Below are 17,105 nucleotides of genomic sequence, written 5' to 3'. Positions count from 1 at the left end.
CAGAGAATTTTTCATTGGCAGGGTATAAGAGAGACCCCATCAGAAAGGGAGGACACTGGTTCTCTTTAAGGGCCAGTCACTCTGTCCTGTCCCTCTAATAAATTTCCCTCTTCTTTCCTGACTTCCCAGCTCGCTTTCTTTTTCTCTGCACTTGCCTTACAACTGCCCCTTCATTGCCCTTCTTCTTCACCTTTTCCATGCAGAGTCTTGCTTGTTTAGTTTTCTATATTAACTTTAAAATCTACTTATTAAAAAGTCATATTTTATTGGAATAGTGTTAAGTTTACAAACCAGTGTAAGAATTACTTTCTGAGACCTAAGCCTTGAAGATGCATTCGCTGGTTCCCCTGGGTGGCAAGTGAAAGGAGTAGGGACTAAACAGATCTAGGTTCAAATTTCATCTCTGCTCTCTTATTAGTTGCCCAACCTCAGAAAATCTATCTGTTTCTCAGATTTCTTATATATGAGAGGATGACTGTAACGTCTGCCCTGCAAGTTTATGTCTGTGTGTGCTCAGTAGCTCAGGTTTGTCCCACTCTTTGCGAGCCCATGGATTGTAGCCCGCCAGGCTCCTCTGTACATCGGATTCTCCAGGCAAGAATACAGGAGCAGGTTGCCCTTTCCTCCTCCAGAGGATCTTACCCACCCCGGGACTGAAGCCAGTCTCTTGCATCTCTTACATTGGCAGGCAGTTCTTTACCACTGTGCCACCCAGGATTAAAAGAGCTAAAAAGCCTTAAATGCTTTTTTTCTATATAAATAGAATCTTTTCCTCTCTTGCTCCTTTCAGATTCCTCTCACGAAGCACTGAGAGGGAAGCCTCCAGGATCCTAGAGCGGACGACTTGGTGTCTGGGGCGGGGTTCTGCGGAAGTCGACCTCAGGAGGCCACTGCAGGCATCAAAGGCCTCTTGGTTCTTCAAAGCACGGTTTTCCGGGTGAGACTTCTTCGACTTTCTCCTGGGTGTGGAGTAAGCTCTTGGGCGAAGGACCCCCGAGGTGGGTGGTTACTAAGCTCTCCACCTGGTTGTCTCAGAACTGCCCCTCACTCTGCCGCCCCTCCTCTCTCTGCCTCTTCTTCCCACACATCTCCCTTCCTTTTTTACTCCCTTTTCCTTTCCCTCGTCCCTTTTTTCTGTCCTTTTCCTCCGACGCCTTCTTTTCCTGTCCTTTCCCTCCTCCCTGTCCTTTGGGGAGGACATACTGGCCATACTGGCACTGGAAATTCCCCTACCACGTCTCGGAGGCCTGGAGGCCTAACAGTCGCTGGAGCCCCTCCTCGCTTTTCTGGCGAAGCCCTATTTTTGGGTGCAAGGAAGGGGAGTCGGAGAATGGAGGAGATCTTTTCTCTTGACCCTGTGTCCCCAGCTCTGCTTTGTTGTGATAACTTTATTAGCTTACTGACACTCGACAGTTTTATTTGGATGTTCTTGAAATATTTTCATTTGCCTCAAAGAAAAAAACTCAGCTTAGCTGAACATTCATGAAAGTTCCTCTCTTTTGATATCTACATTGCATTTCCCCTCCGCCTCCAGCTGTTTTCTTCTCTTTAAAAGATGAGAGCAAATATCCCTCTTTTTTCTTGATACCTTTTCTTTGACATTAAAAATGTTAAAGTAACTGATAACAACATCAGACAGGTACTTTATACATAGTTATAGCCTTAAGATAATTCAGAAAAATATTGTATTTATTGTCCTTTATAGTTGCCTTAAGTCAATGTCAGCAGTTTGGGGCTCAGAGGAAAAAAGACGGCACACTGAAGCAGCCACAGGAAAGGCTAATTCAGGTGTGAGCAAGCTACAGATCAAAGGGGCTTTGGGTAGGACTAGGAGTTCTACATGTTTTGCTAAGGACAAAGCAACTTGTACCATATGCTCCATGGTAACCTCATTTCTGGACTTTGGGCAAAGGTTCATTTGTATGTGAACTGTGCACCAAGTGAGCCTTTTTCAGTATTGCCAAAGAGCTACTTACTGTTCAGAGAAACTTGATAAAACAGCATCACTTAGAAATAAACGGCGCAGTTCCTAAGCCATGTGGAATGTAGTGTCCATGTGACAATAAACTTGTGACTGATTTGTAGGTCTTGAAACTGAATTAAGGAAGTTAGAGGCTTAAAATATACATGTTTGTGTAAAGAAACATTAGAAAGATGCAGGAAACTAATAAAATTGGCTACCTGTGGAGGTGGCAAACAGGGGGAATCAAGGTGGAAACAAGTTATTTCTGTATCTTTTTAGATCATTTTGACTTTTGAATTATATATTACCTGTTCAAAAACATAGACCAATTTTTTAATAAAACTTTTGGAGTAGTTTCTGAGATCTGGTCATTTTAGATTTACAGAAAAATTGTGAAAGTAGTACAGAGAGTTCTTATATCCACCCCCCCCCCCCGCACTTAGTTTCCCTATAGTTAACATCTTACCTTATGTAATATATTTATCACAACTCTTGAGTTACTATTGCATATTATTATTATTAAAGTCCATACTTTATTCACACTTCCTTAGTTTTTACCTAATGTCCTTTCTCTGTTCTAGGATCCCAGCCAGCATACCATGTTACATTTAATTGTCATATCTCCATGTGTTCCTCTTAGTTGTGACACTTTCTCACACTTCCCTTGGTTCTGATGACCTTGACATTTTTGAGACATACTTGTCAGGTTTTTTGTAGGATGCCACTCAATTGAAATTTGACTGATGTTTTTCTCATTACTATACTGAGGTTAGAGGTTTGGGGGAGGAAGACCACAGAGGTGAAATGCCATTCTTATCAAGAGTTCACACTGTCAACTTGTGACTGTTGACACATAAAACAACTTGTAAAATGGAAAAAGACAGAGGGTGATAATTTGTGGAATTTGAGTTTGAAGCAAAAGTTTTATTAAGCTTGGAGATAGAACTGATGAAGTATTGTTGTACACATTGGTCTAAATTACAAAGATGGAATGGACCCTTCTTTGGAGAGATGGAGGATCTATTCTGTCGCAATTCCAGGAGACAAAACATCCCTGTTGCTAAAATGCTGTCTGCCGTAGCCTCATCGGCTGTAGCAGTAACAGTGGTAGCAATAGACAGAGCTTATTTAATCACTGTATCTCTGTTCCAACACAAATAGTGTGGACTTGTGAGTGGTAAAACAATGATGATGTTATTGTTGTTTCCCCAAATTAATTCAATATCAGTTGAATTTCTAATTTTTTGCCTTCTCTATTCCTGTGTTCCTTCATCTGTTCTACTATCTGCAAATCTCTTCAACTCCTATCTTGTTTCCCAATTTAATTAAATGTGACAAAAAGTCTTTTTGAGTAGAAACTATGTTATTTTATATACTCACTTATAGCCCAGATTTTGTGTTTGAGTTGCCTTTTTAAAGTATATATTTAAATAGTATATTAGTCAGGTGTTCATTCCAGGAGTTTTGTGGTAGTACCAAATGAATAAAAACATTTGATTTGACCACATTTGATCGGTGTGTCCTAGGTTTGTGGAACATGTTTGAGAGTCCTAGTTAAGTCTTTATGACATCATATTGCTTTTTTATGTTGCTCAGACATATCTGACTCTTCCAAACCCGTGAACTGTAGCCAACCAGGCTCCTCTGTCCATGGAATTCTCTAGGCAAGAATACTGGAGTGGGTAGCCATTCCCTTCTCCAGGGCATCTTCCCACCCAGGGATCAAACCCAGGTCATATTGCTTTAGCTGCAGGGAATAAATCGCATTTGAAAGGTGTGTTTATTGTTTCAGGAATCAAGGCCAAAGGTATGAACAAGGTGTTAATTCTGAAGGGAAGATTTTTGTAAGGATGGATCCACACCAGAAGGTCCCCAGCACATATAATGGGGATACTTTACAGATTCCTGAGAATGAAAAAGCTTCTTATAACTGGTATGAGGACCAATTAGAAAGTCATGGGGCGAGGTCTGCAGAAGAAAGACGGTATACATGCAGTGAATGTGAAGTTTGCTCAGAGTTCAGGCCTTGTTCGACATCAGAGAATCCACACTGGAGAGAAACCCTATGAGTGTGATCACTGTGGAAAAGCCTTCAGTGTATGCTCAACTCTCACTGTGCATGAAAGAATCCACACTGGTGAGAAACCCTATACTTGTAATGAGTGTAGGAAAGCTTTCAGTGTGAGGGCACACCTGATTATACATCAGAGAATCCACAATGGAGAGAAACCCTATGAATGTAATGAATGTGGCAAAGCATTTAGTGTGAGCTCAGACCTCATCAAACATCAGAGAATCCACTCTGGTGAGAAACCTTATGAGTGTGATGAATGTGGGAAGGCCTTCAGTGTGAGTTCAGCCCTTATCAAACATCAGAGAATCCACACAGGAGAGAAGCCATATGAGTGTAAGGAGTGTGGGAAGGCCTTCTATGTGAACTCAGCCCTTATTAATCATCAGAGGATTCATTCTGGAGAAAAGCCCTATAAGTGTGGAGAATGCAGAAAAGCATTCAGCCAAATCTCAACGCTTATTCATCACCAGAGAATCCATACTGGAGAGAAACCATATGAGTGTGGTGAGTGTGGGAAAGCATTCCATGGGAGCTCTAATCTACTAAACACCAGAAAATATACACTAAAGGAAAGTGTGATCAATGACTTACATGGTGAAGACATTACAAAGGCCTTTTTTTTTTTTTTCCCAAGTCAGAAGTTGTCACCAGAAGAAGGGTATGACAAGAGTTAATGCTTTAGTTGACACTTCAGTTTCTTGGAATATCAGAGAAATGAGAAGTCAGTGAAAAATGACTTCACCGTTATAATGATCGACTCAGTCTCTAAAATCATACCCACTTCTGAGAATGCAGCTTTACAAATCATAAGGTAAATAATGTAGTTTGTTGTGGTTTAGTAAGTGCAACCTCAGTATTTCCAACATAATTTTTACTTTTTTTATGTGCAAACATTTTGTTGTTATTGTTGCTACCAGTTTATAGATGAAACATTAAATTTTGAAATTGGAAGTGATGTTGGTTGGTGGAAACTAACATATCCTCTTTCAATCTGGAAATATTGGAGTCTTTTTTTGGTGCCGTCTTGGCAGTGAGACAGTCCCCACACCTGTCCTGATTCATCTGACCCTTGCCTGCCACTGTTCCATGGATGAGAATAAAAAGCACTGCAGGAGCCAGCACTTTTTTCTTGTTGGGCCTCTTGCTAATGCTATTGCAGTAAGTAATTAAAGGGTTGACTGTGTTTCATTTTTGCTTGTGTTATAATGCAACACATTCTCACTGCTCTAGGATCCAGGCCAGAAGAGTAGTTCTGCCTTGAATATGCTACACTTATGGCAAAAGAAAAACAGAGGTAGGACCACATGATGACTTTTAAAGCATCTACTCAGGAGGAGCATATGTCATTCCCCTTAGGTTTTGTTAGGCAAAGCAAGTCAGCTAACCAAGCTTTTTTCCCCTATCCATATGGTCGAAAAAAAGTAAAGCTTATATAGACAACAGTGAATAACTACGGAAAGTAACATAATCTGTCTCGTTGAAATAGTGTATCTACCATTTTGGCCAATGTTTATGCAATGCTTTCTGTGCCTGGGCTTTCTCTGAGTGCCTTATATGTGTATTTTTCTCAATAAAAAACAATGATATGACATACATTTGATGAATAAGACATAAATATGACTTTACTGTACGGTAAGTCCCCTACATATGAACCTTCACATTACAAACTTTCAAAGATTTGAACATGCATGCACATGTCCAGTTGATAGCTTACGATGAATAGTGTTGGATTCGTGATCTCCAAAGAAGAAAATTTAGTTTCAGGATCAGGGACCAGGCTTGACCACTCGGCTCTTGTGTGGCAGAAGTTTTATTACAGTAAAAAAGGACAGAGACAACTCTGACATAGACATCAGAAGCAGGCAGAGAGTCCCCCCTCACTTGTCTTAGCAAGGAAGCTATATACTTTTTCAATTATTACAGTAAATCAAAAGAATGTCTCCAAGATTGTAAAGTTCATTCCCACAACTTACATTTTAAGATGACAGGATTAGAACTAACAATAGAAATGTCTTACTAGACCCACTCCCACAGTTTACATTTTAAGATTACACGATTAGTCAGAAGGTTCTCAAGAAGGAGAAACATGACTCTTCAAGAGCTCCAGACCCCTTTCTCCTCCTCCCCGCCCCCCACCCCCGGACTTCTTACCTACCTAACAATTGACTTTCTCCCAGTCATGTAAGGTAGTTCACCTGTCTGATGTACATTGTCATGTATGTGCATCCTCTACAAGCGGTTATGCTTTTGTGTACTTTACTGTATAGAGTACAGTAGTATAGTATCTTTATTTCAAGCCCAAAATGTCCAGAAGCAAGCATAAAAGCAGCAGTGATATAACTGTTGCTGTACTGTACTTTTCAAGATACTGTACTATAATATTAAAATGTTTTACTTTTTGTTTGTTTTTTATGTATTATTTGTGTGGAAGGTATTATAAACCTATTACAGTACAGTATTATATAACCGACTGTTAGTCGAATACCTAGGCTAACTTTGTTGGACTTAAGAACAAACTGGACTTAAAAACATGCTTTTAGAATGGAACTCATTTGTATGTAGAGGACTTAACTATACTCCCATTTTACAGCTAAAGAAATTTAGAAACTGAGACATTAAGTAATTTGTCCAAGGTCGTGCAGCTAGAAATCGTTTAGCAAGGAATTGAAACCAGAAGTTTAACTTGACAATCTTTTCTCTTAACCACTGTGCTACACTATGAAAGTTTAATCTGAAGGTTGTTTACATACTACAGTGGGCCTTAAAAGGTTGGGAAGGTCCCTTGGAGAAGGAAATGACAACCCATTCCAGTATTCTTTCCTGGAGAATTCCATGGACAGCGAAGCCTGGTAGGCTACAGTCCACAAGGTCACAAAGAGTCGAACACAACTGAGTGACTAACACACTGTGCTGGTAAAAACGTTAAAGTCTTTAAGTCTTCTTCAGTCTCAATCTGGGAGAAGGCAATGGCAACCCACTCCAGTACTCTTGCCTGGAAAATCCCATGGATGGAGGAGCCTGGTAAGCTGCAGTCCGTGGGGTAGCTAGGAGTCAGACACAACTGAGCGACTTCACTTTCACTTTTCACTTTCATGCATTGGAGAAGGAAATGGCAACCCACTCCAGTGTTCTTGCATGGAGAATCCCAGGGACGGGGGAGCCTGGTGGGCTGCCATCTATGGGGTCGCACAGAGTCGGACACAACTGAAGCGACTTAGCAGCAGCAGCAGTCTCAATCTGTCTTTACCTCTAAGTAACTTTTAGAGTTAATCCATTTAGGATTACTTAGGCTAATCCACCTGGCTGGGTCTCAGTTTTACATCCTTAAAAATAAGGAGAGAGGCCAGGTATTCTCTGATATCCCCTACAGCTTTGAGATTTTTATAATCTCTCCAAATAGATTGTAAAATGCTTTGTTATGTGATGACTTCTTTTTTAATCTACTATTTCATGTATTGTTATGTTCACAAGAGCTCTTGAATAAATGAGTCTCTGCACGAATTCCTCCTTTCTGCCTTACATTAGTGATAATACTAATAATGAGTAGTTTACATTTATCTAATCTGTTCCAGGTACTTTTTCAGGCTCCTTAGGTTAAATTATTTCATTTAAAAGTTTAGATGCTATATTTAGAATAAAAGCAAAGCTGAAAAAAAGAAAATTGCTCTAAACATCCCTTTTGAGATCTTAGAGCACAGTAAAATAAACCCAAGAAACAAAGAAGAAAATCCTGAAAAGCTGCAATTAAAGGAAAAGCAAGTGTATTTTCTTACTTAGAACTTAAGCACAGAAAGATTTTTGTTTTTTGTAACTTCTCTTTTTAGGCTACTCTCATATATGTCACATTTGATACTTTTTCTGCCTCTGGGGAAAAGGTGCTAATATCATGATCAACCTGTTCTTTCAGATGGTAACTCCTGGCCTTAAACGAGTTTATTTCAAAGCAGAATTTTCCAGAAGTCTAATACACAAGGAGACGTTCAGAAGATCAAATGGGAACATCATCAGGGGCTCCACATTGGACAAGTTCATAAGCTTCTGAATAATTTACCCAAGTGAGGGAGGAGCCCTTTTGTGGACACACAATTTACTTTGCCTCAAACCAGGGAGAATAGCACTTGGATAAAAAGGCCTAAGAACACCTGGGAGAATTTACCCTGAATTTCAGTCCCTTGTGGCTCAGCTGGTAAAGAATCTGCCCACAATGCAGGAAACTGGGGTTCAGTCCCTGGGTTGGGACAGTCCCCTGGAGAAGGGAAAGGCTACTGACTCCAGTATTCTGGCCTGGAGAATTCCACGGACTGTATAGTCAATGGGGTCGCAAAGAGTCAGACACGACTGAGTGACTTTAGCTTCACTCAGTCTTGTCAATGCTCCGGGTGTGGGAAATTGTCCCTTCAGCTTGTGTAGAGTTTCCAACTTCAACTGTAATAAAAGTAGCAGCCACTCATTGTAAAGGGAGTGGAAGTCAGTCATTCAAAAATACCTCTTCCCTAATAAAATGAACCCTGGCACCCCAGCAGCCCTGACCAAGCACCAGCATGTCCAAAGTTAAGGAAAGCCTTATAGATCCTCAACTTGGAATGACCTTTGTGTAATCCAAGTCTCATTAAACAACAGAGAAGTCATCCTGAGAAGAGTCATGAGAATAAAGAATGTGGCAAAACCTTCAGACACTGGAAGGATATTGACAGACAACAGAGAAACTTTAGGGATATCTTCAGTGTCAGAAGCCTTCTGTATGAGCTTATACCTCATTAAACGTAAGCAATTTCATTTTGGACAGGAGCCTTATTTGTGTCATGAGTGTGGCAAAGCCTTTAAGTTCTGTGATAGCCTTGCTAAACATCAGAAAATCCACACTGAAGAGAAAACTTAGCGGTGTAAAGAGTATATGGATTCATTGTGTTTCAAGTCTGGTCACTCACCAAAGAACCCACAGTGGAGAACACCATTATGGATATAGTGAGTGGGGGAATGCCTTCATTTGGAAGCCAGAATTTATTACCAGAGACCCCATAAATATTAAAATGTGAGAAGACCTTCACTTAAAAACTCAATCTTATACACTGGAAAATCCATACTGGAACAAAACCCTATGTATATCATATATACATTATTTTGTATGGATATGTATATAACTGAATCACTGTGCTGTACACCTGAAACTAAACATGGCATTGTAAATCAACTATAATAAAATAGATTTTTTTAAAAAACAAACTGGAGGACTTATCTTGTGGTCAATGGTTAGGATTCCACCCTTCCAACGCAATGGGCATGGGTTTGATCTCTGGTCCAGTAACTAAGATCCCACCCACATGCCATGCAGTGCAGCCAAAAAGGAAAAGAAAAAAGATACTGGCATCTGAAATATATAAAGAACTCCTAAAACTGAACAATAAAATAATTCAGTGTTTTAAATGGGCAAAAGATCTGAACAGACACTTCACCAGAAAAGATACACAAATGGCAAATAATCATGAATAGATGCTCCAAATCATGTCATTAGGAAATTGCAAGTTAAGATACCACCACACACCTATTAGAATAGCTAAAGTGCTGCTGCTGCTGCTGCTGCTGCTAAGTCGCTTCAGTCGTGTCCGACTCTGTGCCACCCCATAGACGGCAGCCCGCCATTCTCCCCCGTCCCTGGGATTCTCCAGGCAAGAACACTGGAGTGGGTTGCCATTTCCTTCTCCAATGCATGAAAGTGAAAAGTGAAAGTGAAGTCTCTCAGTCATATCTGACTCTTTGGGACCCCATGGAATGCAGCCCACCAGTCTCCTCCATCCATGGGATTTTCTAGGCAAGAGTACAGGAGTGGGGTGCCATGGCCTTCTCTGAGCTAAAGTGCTAAACAGTGACAACTCCAAATGCTGATGAGGATGTGGAGCAACAAATTCTCATACATTCCTGGTAGGAATCCAAAATTGTGCAGTCACTTCAGCAATGTCTTACAAAAGTAAACATACTCTTTTACTCAGTTTTCACTCCTTGGTATTTACCCCAATGAATCGAAAACATGTCCACAAAAGAACCTGCACAAGGGTGTTCTTAGAAACTTTATTCATAATTGTTAAAACGTGGAAGCAAGCAAGATTTCCTTTAGTAGTTTCATGAAGTAACAAACTGGTACATCCAGATAATAGAATATTCAGCAGTAAAAAGAAATAAACTATCATGCCATGAAAATCCATGGAGAGAGACTTCCTTCCCTGGCAGTTCAGTGGTAAAGACTCTGTGTTCCCAGTGCAAGGATCCTGAGTTTGATCCCTGGTCAGGGAACTAAGATCCCACATATTGCATGGTGTGGCCAGAAAAAAGAAAACTCATGGGAAAATATTATCTACTTTTTGCTAAGTGAAGGGACCAGTCTGAAAAGGCTACAAACTGATTCCAACTATTAATACATGACATTGTAGAATAGGCAAAAGTATGGAGACAGTAGGAAGATCAGGGCTGTGGGGGTCGGAATGTGGGAAAGATGAATGTGTGGAGCATAGGGAAATTTTAGGACAATGAAACTGTTTAGTATGATACTTGTAACAGTTGATGCATGTTGTATATTTTCCAAAACCTGTAGAATGGACTACACAGTTTATAAATATTAACTATGGACTTCAGTTAATACTTTATCAATATTGGTTCACTAACTATAACAAAGATACTTCACTAATGCATGTATGTAGCCAGGAAAGGGGTTTGGAGGGGACATATGGGAAGCTTTTTCTATAAACCTATAAGTAAGTACTCTTTAAAGACTATAACGTTTTTTAAAGCTATTTTTCAGCAAAAAGACATAACTGGGAATAAAAAGGGAAGTGGGAGCCAGTATCTGGTGTTCATATAACAGCTCATACCCAAAATGTAAATAGAACTTTTCACTCATCAATAATAAATACACTACAAAAAGGGCTCGTAGCTAACTCGCAGCAACGTTGTGGGCGATTTAACCTTTATGGATCGGCTCGGATTTCTTCATGAGGCAGTGGGAGAGAGAAGGGAGTAAAAATTCAATTGCCAGAGTCAAGTGCTGCGCCCACCCTGGCCGAACCAGAAGGTAGCAAAACCCGCAGTCAAGATCATAGAGAGGACCATGCTTCCGGATTCCTAGGCGGGCACCGGAAGCGGCCTCGCGGTCCCGGTCGCCTTTTGCTCTGTGGTTCTGGGTTCCTGGTTGGTCCGGCGGGATGGTGATTATAGTTTTCTCTTAACTACTTGCCAGGGCTAGTCCTGGGGAGCGCCAGCCATCCCCAGAGCTGCGGGTGAGCGGTCGTACTTCTCCTCAGCCAAGCTGCAGAATTTCCAATCTCTGTTGTCCCTAGAGGCAGAAGTGGGACGGGGAGGACTCTTTGCAGCGTGGGTGTCCTGTTCTCCCCCCAACAAGTGCACACGGTGCTTGGTAATGAGCTTCAGTGACGATTTGTTTCTATCGTTAGATTTGGATTTGTCGCTGTTTTTTTGTTTGTTTGTTTTTTAACTTTATAGTATAGCACAAACGACTCAGATTTTGCTTGCTGATTCTCTTTATTTCATACACTATGGATGCTGGGGTATCTCATCCGACGGAGAGGTGCTTATTGCTTTACTCCCTGAACTTGGAACTTGTGTTTTACTCCCCTATATAAGTAACTTGATTCCTCTAAAGATGATAAAGGTTTTACCGGAAAAATAACTTTGACTCTTCTCATGTGCTTTGACTCTACAGGAGTGTCCCCAAACCCATCCCTTCCTGCTGAGCAGTTCTAAGAAGGGATGGTAGGTTATGAATATGCATGGAAGAAAGCCTTGGCAAATATGGTGATCCCACAGCCTCTGGCTCATGTGCTTTTCTTCCTTTAATGTAGTTTTTATAAACTAAAAAGTCTTTAAATTCTAAGAATGTGGCCTTATTTCCCACAATAGAAGTTCTGATACTAATATTTATGTCGCATTTTGTATATCAGCAGCAAAGTGCACTTTCTCAATAATTGTTATCTGTTTTTGTGGGTCTCAGGAATATTGTCTTACAACTCAGGAATATCACCTTGGCAGTGAGTCTGCATTACTAATAACATAGGTTCTTGACTGCTCTGGTTATTTTGCTGTTTTAATAGTGGGTTCTTCTCCCACAGGAGTGCTCTGATTCTAAGGTTCTTCCTGATTCCTGGGATGTAAGCCAAGTGAATCCTATCCTGAGCCATTGCAGTCTAAGATGTCCACCAAGTTGAGAGAGGATCCAGTCTTGACTCCTGTGGTCGACACTCCAGAGGAACATGAGGGTCTGAGAATAGTGAAGGTAGAGGAAGAGGAGAACCATACTTGGGAGCAGAAGCCTGGACAACTAGGGAATGTGCACACTTATGAGGAGCTTCTCCGTCAGTGCTTCAGACAATTCCGCTATCAAGAGGCCCCTGGACCTCGAGAGGTGCTGAGACAGCTCCGGGAGCTCTGCCAAAAGTGGCTGCAGCCTGAGCGGCAAAGCAAGGAGCAGATCCTGGAGCTGCTGGTGTTGGAGCAGCTCCTGAGCATCCTGCCAGAGGTGGTTCAGGCCAGGGTATGGGAGTATCATCCAAGAAGTGGAGAGGAAGTGGTGACTGTGCTAGAAAATCTGGAGACAGAACTTGAAAGCAAAGGACAACAGGTGGGAAAAGGGTAATCCATTGTTCATTTATGAGCTCACCAGGGGTCTACCAGCAAAGACAGGGGCCATGAGTAAGCAAGAGGAGAGGGACTTATGACCATTATTTTCTGGGCTGAAGCATTATCTTTCTGTTTTCCCTTTAAAACTCTGCTGATTAAGACACTGGTTTCTTTATTCTGCTTTTTATACCTGTAAGAAATTGTATTTTTAATCAAACTCTGAGGTTTAGTTAGCTATTAACATCTTTCTGGTCCTTTCATAAAACCAGCTGTACTGGTATGTCCTTAGGTCCAAGCCAGTGCACATTACAAACAAGAAGTGCTCTGGAAGGAAGTGAGACCTGCAAGCCTTACAAATCAGTCACTGATCATCCAGCTAAAGTGTGATCCTTGGGAGCACTTTCCCCTGCAAGAGAATGGTAAGCTTTACACCATGAATCTTTGTGATCTTTTAGAAGCACTGAGCATAGCATCTGCTAAAAATAGTATTTCTGATGGGGAAAAAAAAAAAAGTGGTATCTAGAAATATCAGAATAAATTTAACACCAAAAGGTTATTTACAAAGTGAGCATATCTAGAGTTGATTTCATTTTGAATCGGGCTATGTGGTATTTTTTTAACTGGGCTGTTGTAGTGGTTTACAATTCTGTGACTCCAAATTATCATAGAACAATAGTGGTAGTTTATATTTTAAAAAGTCAAGTACTGTAGAAAGATATAAAACGAAAATTAAAGTTCCATTCCCAAGAATTAACAACTGTGGGCCTTTCATATACAATCTAGCCAATCCAGAGCCCAGTCCCCCAACCATCTCCTTTATCAAGCTTTCACACACCAATCTAATCAGTAGAGGTATTTTATTCTTTTTAATGTTTAGTTTTCTGTTGCATACATGTATTGTAATTAATTTAATGGTCTTCTACTGATGTACATTTAGATTTTTTCCAGTATTATTGTTATTTTAAACAATGATCAGTGGATGTCTTTATGTAAAAATCTTTTGGCCATTGTGTGAAAATATTGAAGGAAAATATTTCTATAAATGCAGTAAGAAATTAACAGTCACTAGATTAAAATAGGCTGTTTATTACATAGGCAACAAAGTTATAGTGACTACCTCAGGAAAGTAAAAAGGTGATGGAGAAGGAATTGGGATTTGGGCTTTTTACTTTTATGCCTTTCATACCATTGAAAATTTTGCCTTAAGTATCTATTCTTTTTGTAATAAAAATAAAGAGCACAGTCTTTCGATTCAGATTAACTCCAGGCCAGGCTAGTCATGTGATCACAGACCAGTTATTTAATTTCTGTGTTTCAGTTTCTGTTTCTATTACCTAGCTTATTGTGTTACTGTGAGCATCACCACAAACTGACTGATCATTTGGTGTTTTAGCTATCTATTTCCATGGAACAAACCACTCCAGAACTTAGTGGCTAAAAGGAACAACCATTATGTTATCTCTTACAATTCTGTGGATTGATTGGGATTAAGAGAGTGGTTCTGCTGCTGTACATGATATCAAATGAAGCTGTAGGTATTGAGGACTTGCCTGGACTGTGATGCTCGAGATACTTTACTCACATCTCATAGCTTATCAGGAGATGGCTAGAAACTGGGCTTAGCAAGATTATGAGATGGATGGGCCTCAGGTTATCTCATTCTCTCAGTCTCCATGTATCTCTTTAGTGGAGTAACTAGACTTCTTAACATGGTAACTCAGGGATCTCAAAAGCATCTTTTAAAATCTTAGTCCTTGAACTGATATATCATCACTTTCACCATATTCTGTTGGATAAAGCAAGTCACAGGCCAGCCTAGATCCTGTGTGGGAAGGGGTTGGACTACACAAGGGATAAATACAAAAGGGTATGTTCATTAGGGACTCTGAAGACTCTTGGGAAATTTACATTTCATTCCTGCCATTCTGAGTTTTTAAATCTGGACTGAGGCCCAAAAACCTTTTATTTATTTATTTTTATTCTCTAAGACTCATAAGTACAGTAACTGTCAAACCCTTAGGATGATAGTTCTTGATTATTTATCACAATCCTTGATGTTAATAAGCATTTAGTAATGTTATCAATAATTATTACTAACCTTACTTCCATACCCTTATGTGGGATATGCAACTCTTAAATAATTGACTTGCTCTTTCAGCCTATGAGGCCAGGAATACAACTGGTGAATTTGCCCCAAAGCAGATTTCTTCAGAAAGGAATTCACTGGATGCTTTCCAGGATCCAAAGTGTGGAGAAACTTTTCAATATAGGGGTAAATCAGAACACCAAAAGGTCAACCCTGCAAGAGTAAAACGACACAAATGTAAGGAATGTGGAAAGGCCTTTGCTCAGAGCTCAGGGCTTGTTCGACATTGGAGAATTCACACTGGAGAGAAACCTTATAAGTGCAATCAATGTGGAAAAGCCATCAGTTATAAATCAGCCCTTCTTTCACATCAGGAAATTCATAATAAAATAAAACGCTATCAGTGTAATGAATGTGGGAAAGCCTTCAGTCAAAACACAGGCCTGGTTCTTCATCAGAGGATCCATACTGGAAAGAGACCTTATGGGTGTAAAGAGTGCGGAAAATGCTTTAGTCAAAGTTCACACCTTATTGGACATCTGAGGATCCACACTGGAGAAAAACCCTTCAAATGTAATGAGTGTGAGAGGGCCTTCACTCAGAGGTCAGGACTCATGGAACATCAGAGAAGTCACACTGGAGAAAAACCCTACATGTGTAAGGAATGTGGGAAAGCTTTCCGAGGGAGCACCAGTCTTACTCAGCACCTGAGGATCCACACTGGGGAGAAGCCCTACCAGTGTGAGGAGTGTGGCCAAGCCTTCATTCAGAGGTCAAGCCTTGTTCGTCATCAGAGGATCCACAGAGGGCAGAAGTCTGTGTCTATATCCTAAGCGTAAGAAAGCCTTCAATCAGGCCTTACTGAACACTTCAGAAAGCTATGCTGAATACAGACTTAATCATTTTGTAATAAACTGAAGAAATTGGGAATGTGGTGTCTCCATTATCATTGTTATTCTAGGTAGTCAAACTAGAAGACATTTTGGTATCATCCATCAGATTGAAAGAAGCTGGTAGCTTGTCACTGGAGCAGACCACATTTTGGGCTGAGTCTTTTATGGATCTGCTATTTCTTTCTCCCATTCTTTTGATCCTTCTCCTTTGTGGTCCTTCAGCACTTTTGTTCCTTGAAGTCACTATCATCACATACCCTGAATATCCTGATGACACAGTGACTCTCACATTTTGAACGGAGGACCACTGAGGCTGTTAAGTGTGCATACTGTGCAAAGGAGAACTTTAGCAGGATGAGTGAGGAAAGTGACATGGTTTTTAAAGTTACCTAAATGAGGGGTAAGCTAGGTACTTATTTAAATAGATAAGTTAAGTTTAAAAGCAACTACTCAATGACATAGCTTGCTGTTTTGTTTGCCTCCTCTTCACCCCATTGGTGAGAAAGGAAGTCCCACCCTAAGATTCTGGGGATGGCCAAACACATGACACCTGGCTCTGGACAGATGGGATTGACAAGAGTTTATTAGTCATGTGTACTCACAGCATAGGGCAGGAGGGCCACTTGGGAGCAGAATAAACAAACAGGAGCTTTGCGATACAGGCTTCATAGTAATAAGATGAGGTGATGCCTGGTTTCCTTGGGAGGATGTGATTGGCTTGTTTGAATAATTTCATTGTGGGGGGCAAAGTGGTGAAACCCAGTAGGTTGAGGACCAAGTAGAGTGTAGCTAGTCCAGCTGATGGGGAACTAGCCAAGTGGGGTCACTTCCTGCTGGGGGGAGGCATATACCGCAAGAGTGGTGGAATTGATGGTTAGGCTTTTGGTCCTTCTGAGGCTCAAAGAGGGCTAGGTGGCTCAGTGGGAAAGACTCCACCTGACAATGCAGGAAATGCAGGTTTGATCTTTGTGTTGAAAGATCTCCTGGAGGAGGAAATGGCAACCCACTCCAGTATACTTGCCTGAAAAATCCCATGGACAGAGGAGGCTGGTGGGCTACAGTCCATGGGTCACAAAGAGTTGGACACGACTGAGTACACATGCAAGAGGCTCAAAGATGTCAAGGCAGCATATGAAGTTTTAGGCCTTGCTGCTCACTTTGTCAATTTAGAAAAAAGGCAGTGTTTAGGAAAGAGTTAAAATGTATATCTGTGCCCTCAAATTCTACTCTTTATTGATATGTCCTCTTTTTCCTCCCTCTTTCATTCTGAATCCCAGTGATACCCACTCCTCTAGTTACCCCTAGGAAAAAATCTCAGAAATACCTTTGACCATCCAGCATGACAGTTGGACTTGATTCTATATTGGTACTAGGATTGAAAAGACATCAGGTAGCAGAGTATCTTTAATGCTTTTCTTTCTGACTTTATGCTAAAAACCAGTAGTTATCTCAAGCTTAGCTCCA

At 40.7% G+C, this 17,105-nt stretch overlaps 2 protein-coding genes and 1 pseudogene across 2 annotated transcripts in view; 2 read left to right on the top strand and 1 right to left on the bottom strand.

Moving 5' to 3' along the window:
- Positions 1-17,105, bottom strand: part of LOC138069278 (zinc finger protein 184-like) — a 1,142,341-nt gene that overhangs the window by 664,124 nt on the left and 461,112 nt on the right. The gene's annotated exons all lie outside the window — the stretch shown is intronic.
- LOC138069310 (zinc finger protein with KRAB and SCAN domains 8-like) lies at positions 3,814-4,623 on the top strand (annotated as a pseudogene).
- LOC138069633 (zinc finger protein with KRAB and SCAN domains 8-like) lies at positions 12,235-15,581 on the top strand. Its single transcript, XM_068960969.1, has 3 exons — positions 12,235-12,663; positions 12,952-13,081; positions 14,821-15,581. The coding sequence occupies exons 1-3, from the start codon at positions 12,235-12,237 to the stop codon at positions 15,579-15,581; spliced, it is 1,320 nt and encodes a 439-aa protein (XP_068817070.1).

The sequence above is a fragment of the Capricornis sumatraensis genome, chromosome 22 (genome assembly GCF_032405125.1).
Source record: "Capricornis sumatraensis isolate serow.1 chromosome 22, serow.2, whole genome shotgun sequence".
Classification (NCBI taxonomy): Eukaryota; Metazoa; Chordata; class Mammalia; order Artiodactyla; family Bovidae; genus Capricornis; species Capricornis sumatraensis.
Note: the sequence above shows the minus strand (reverse complement) of the source record. Positions and strands in the feature narration are given on the sequence as shown.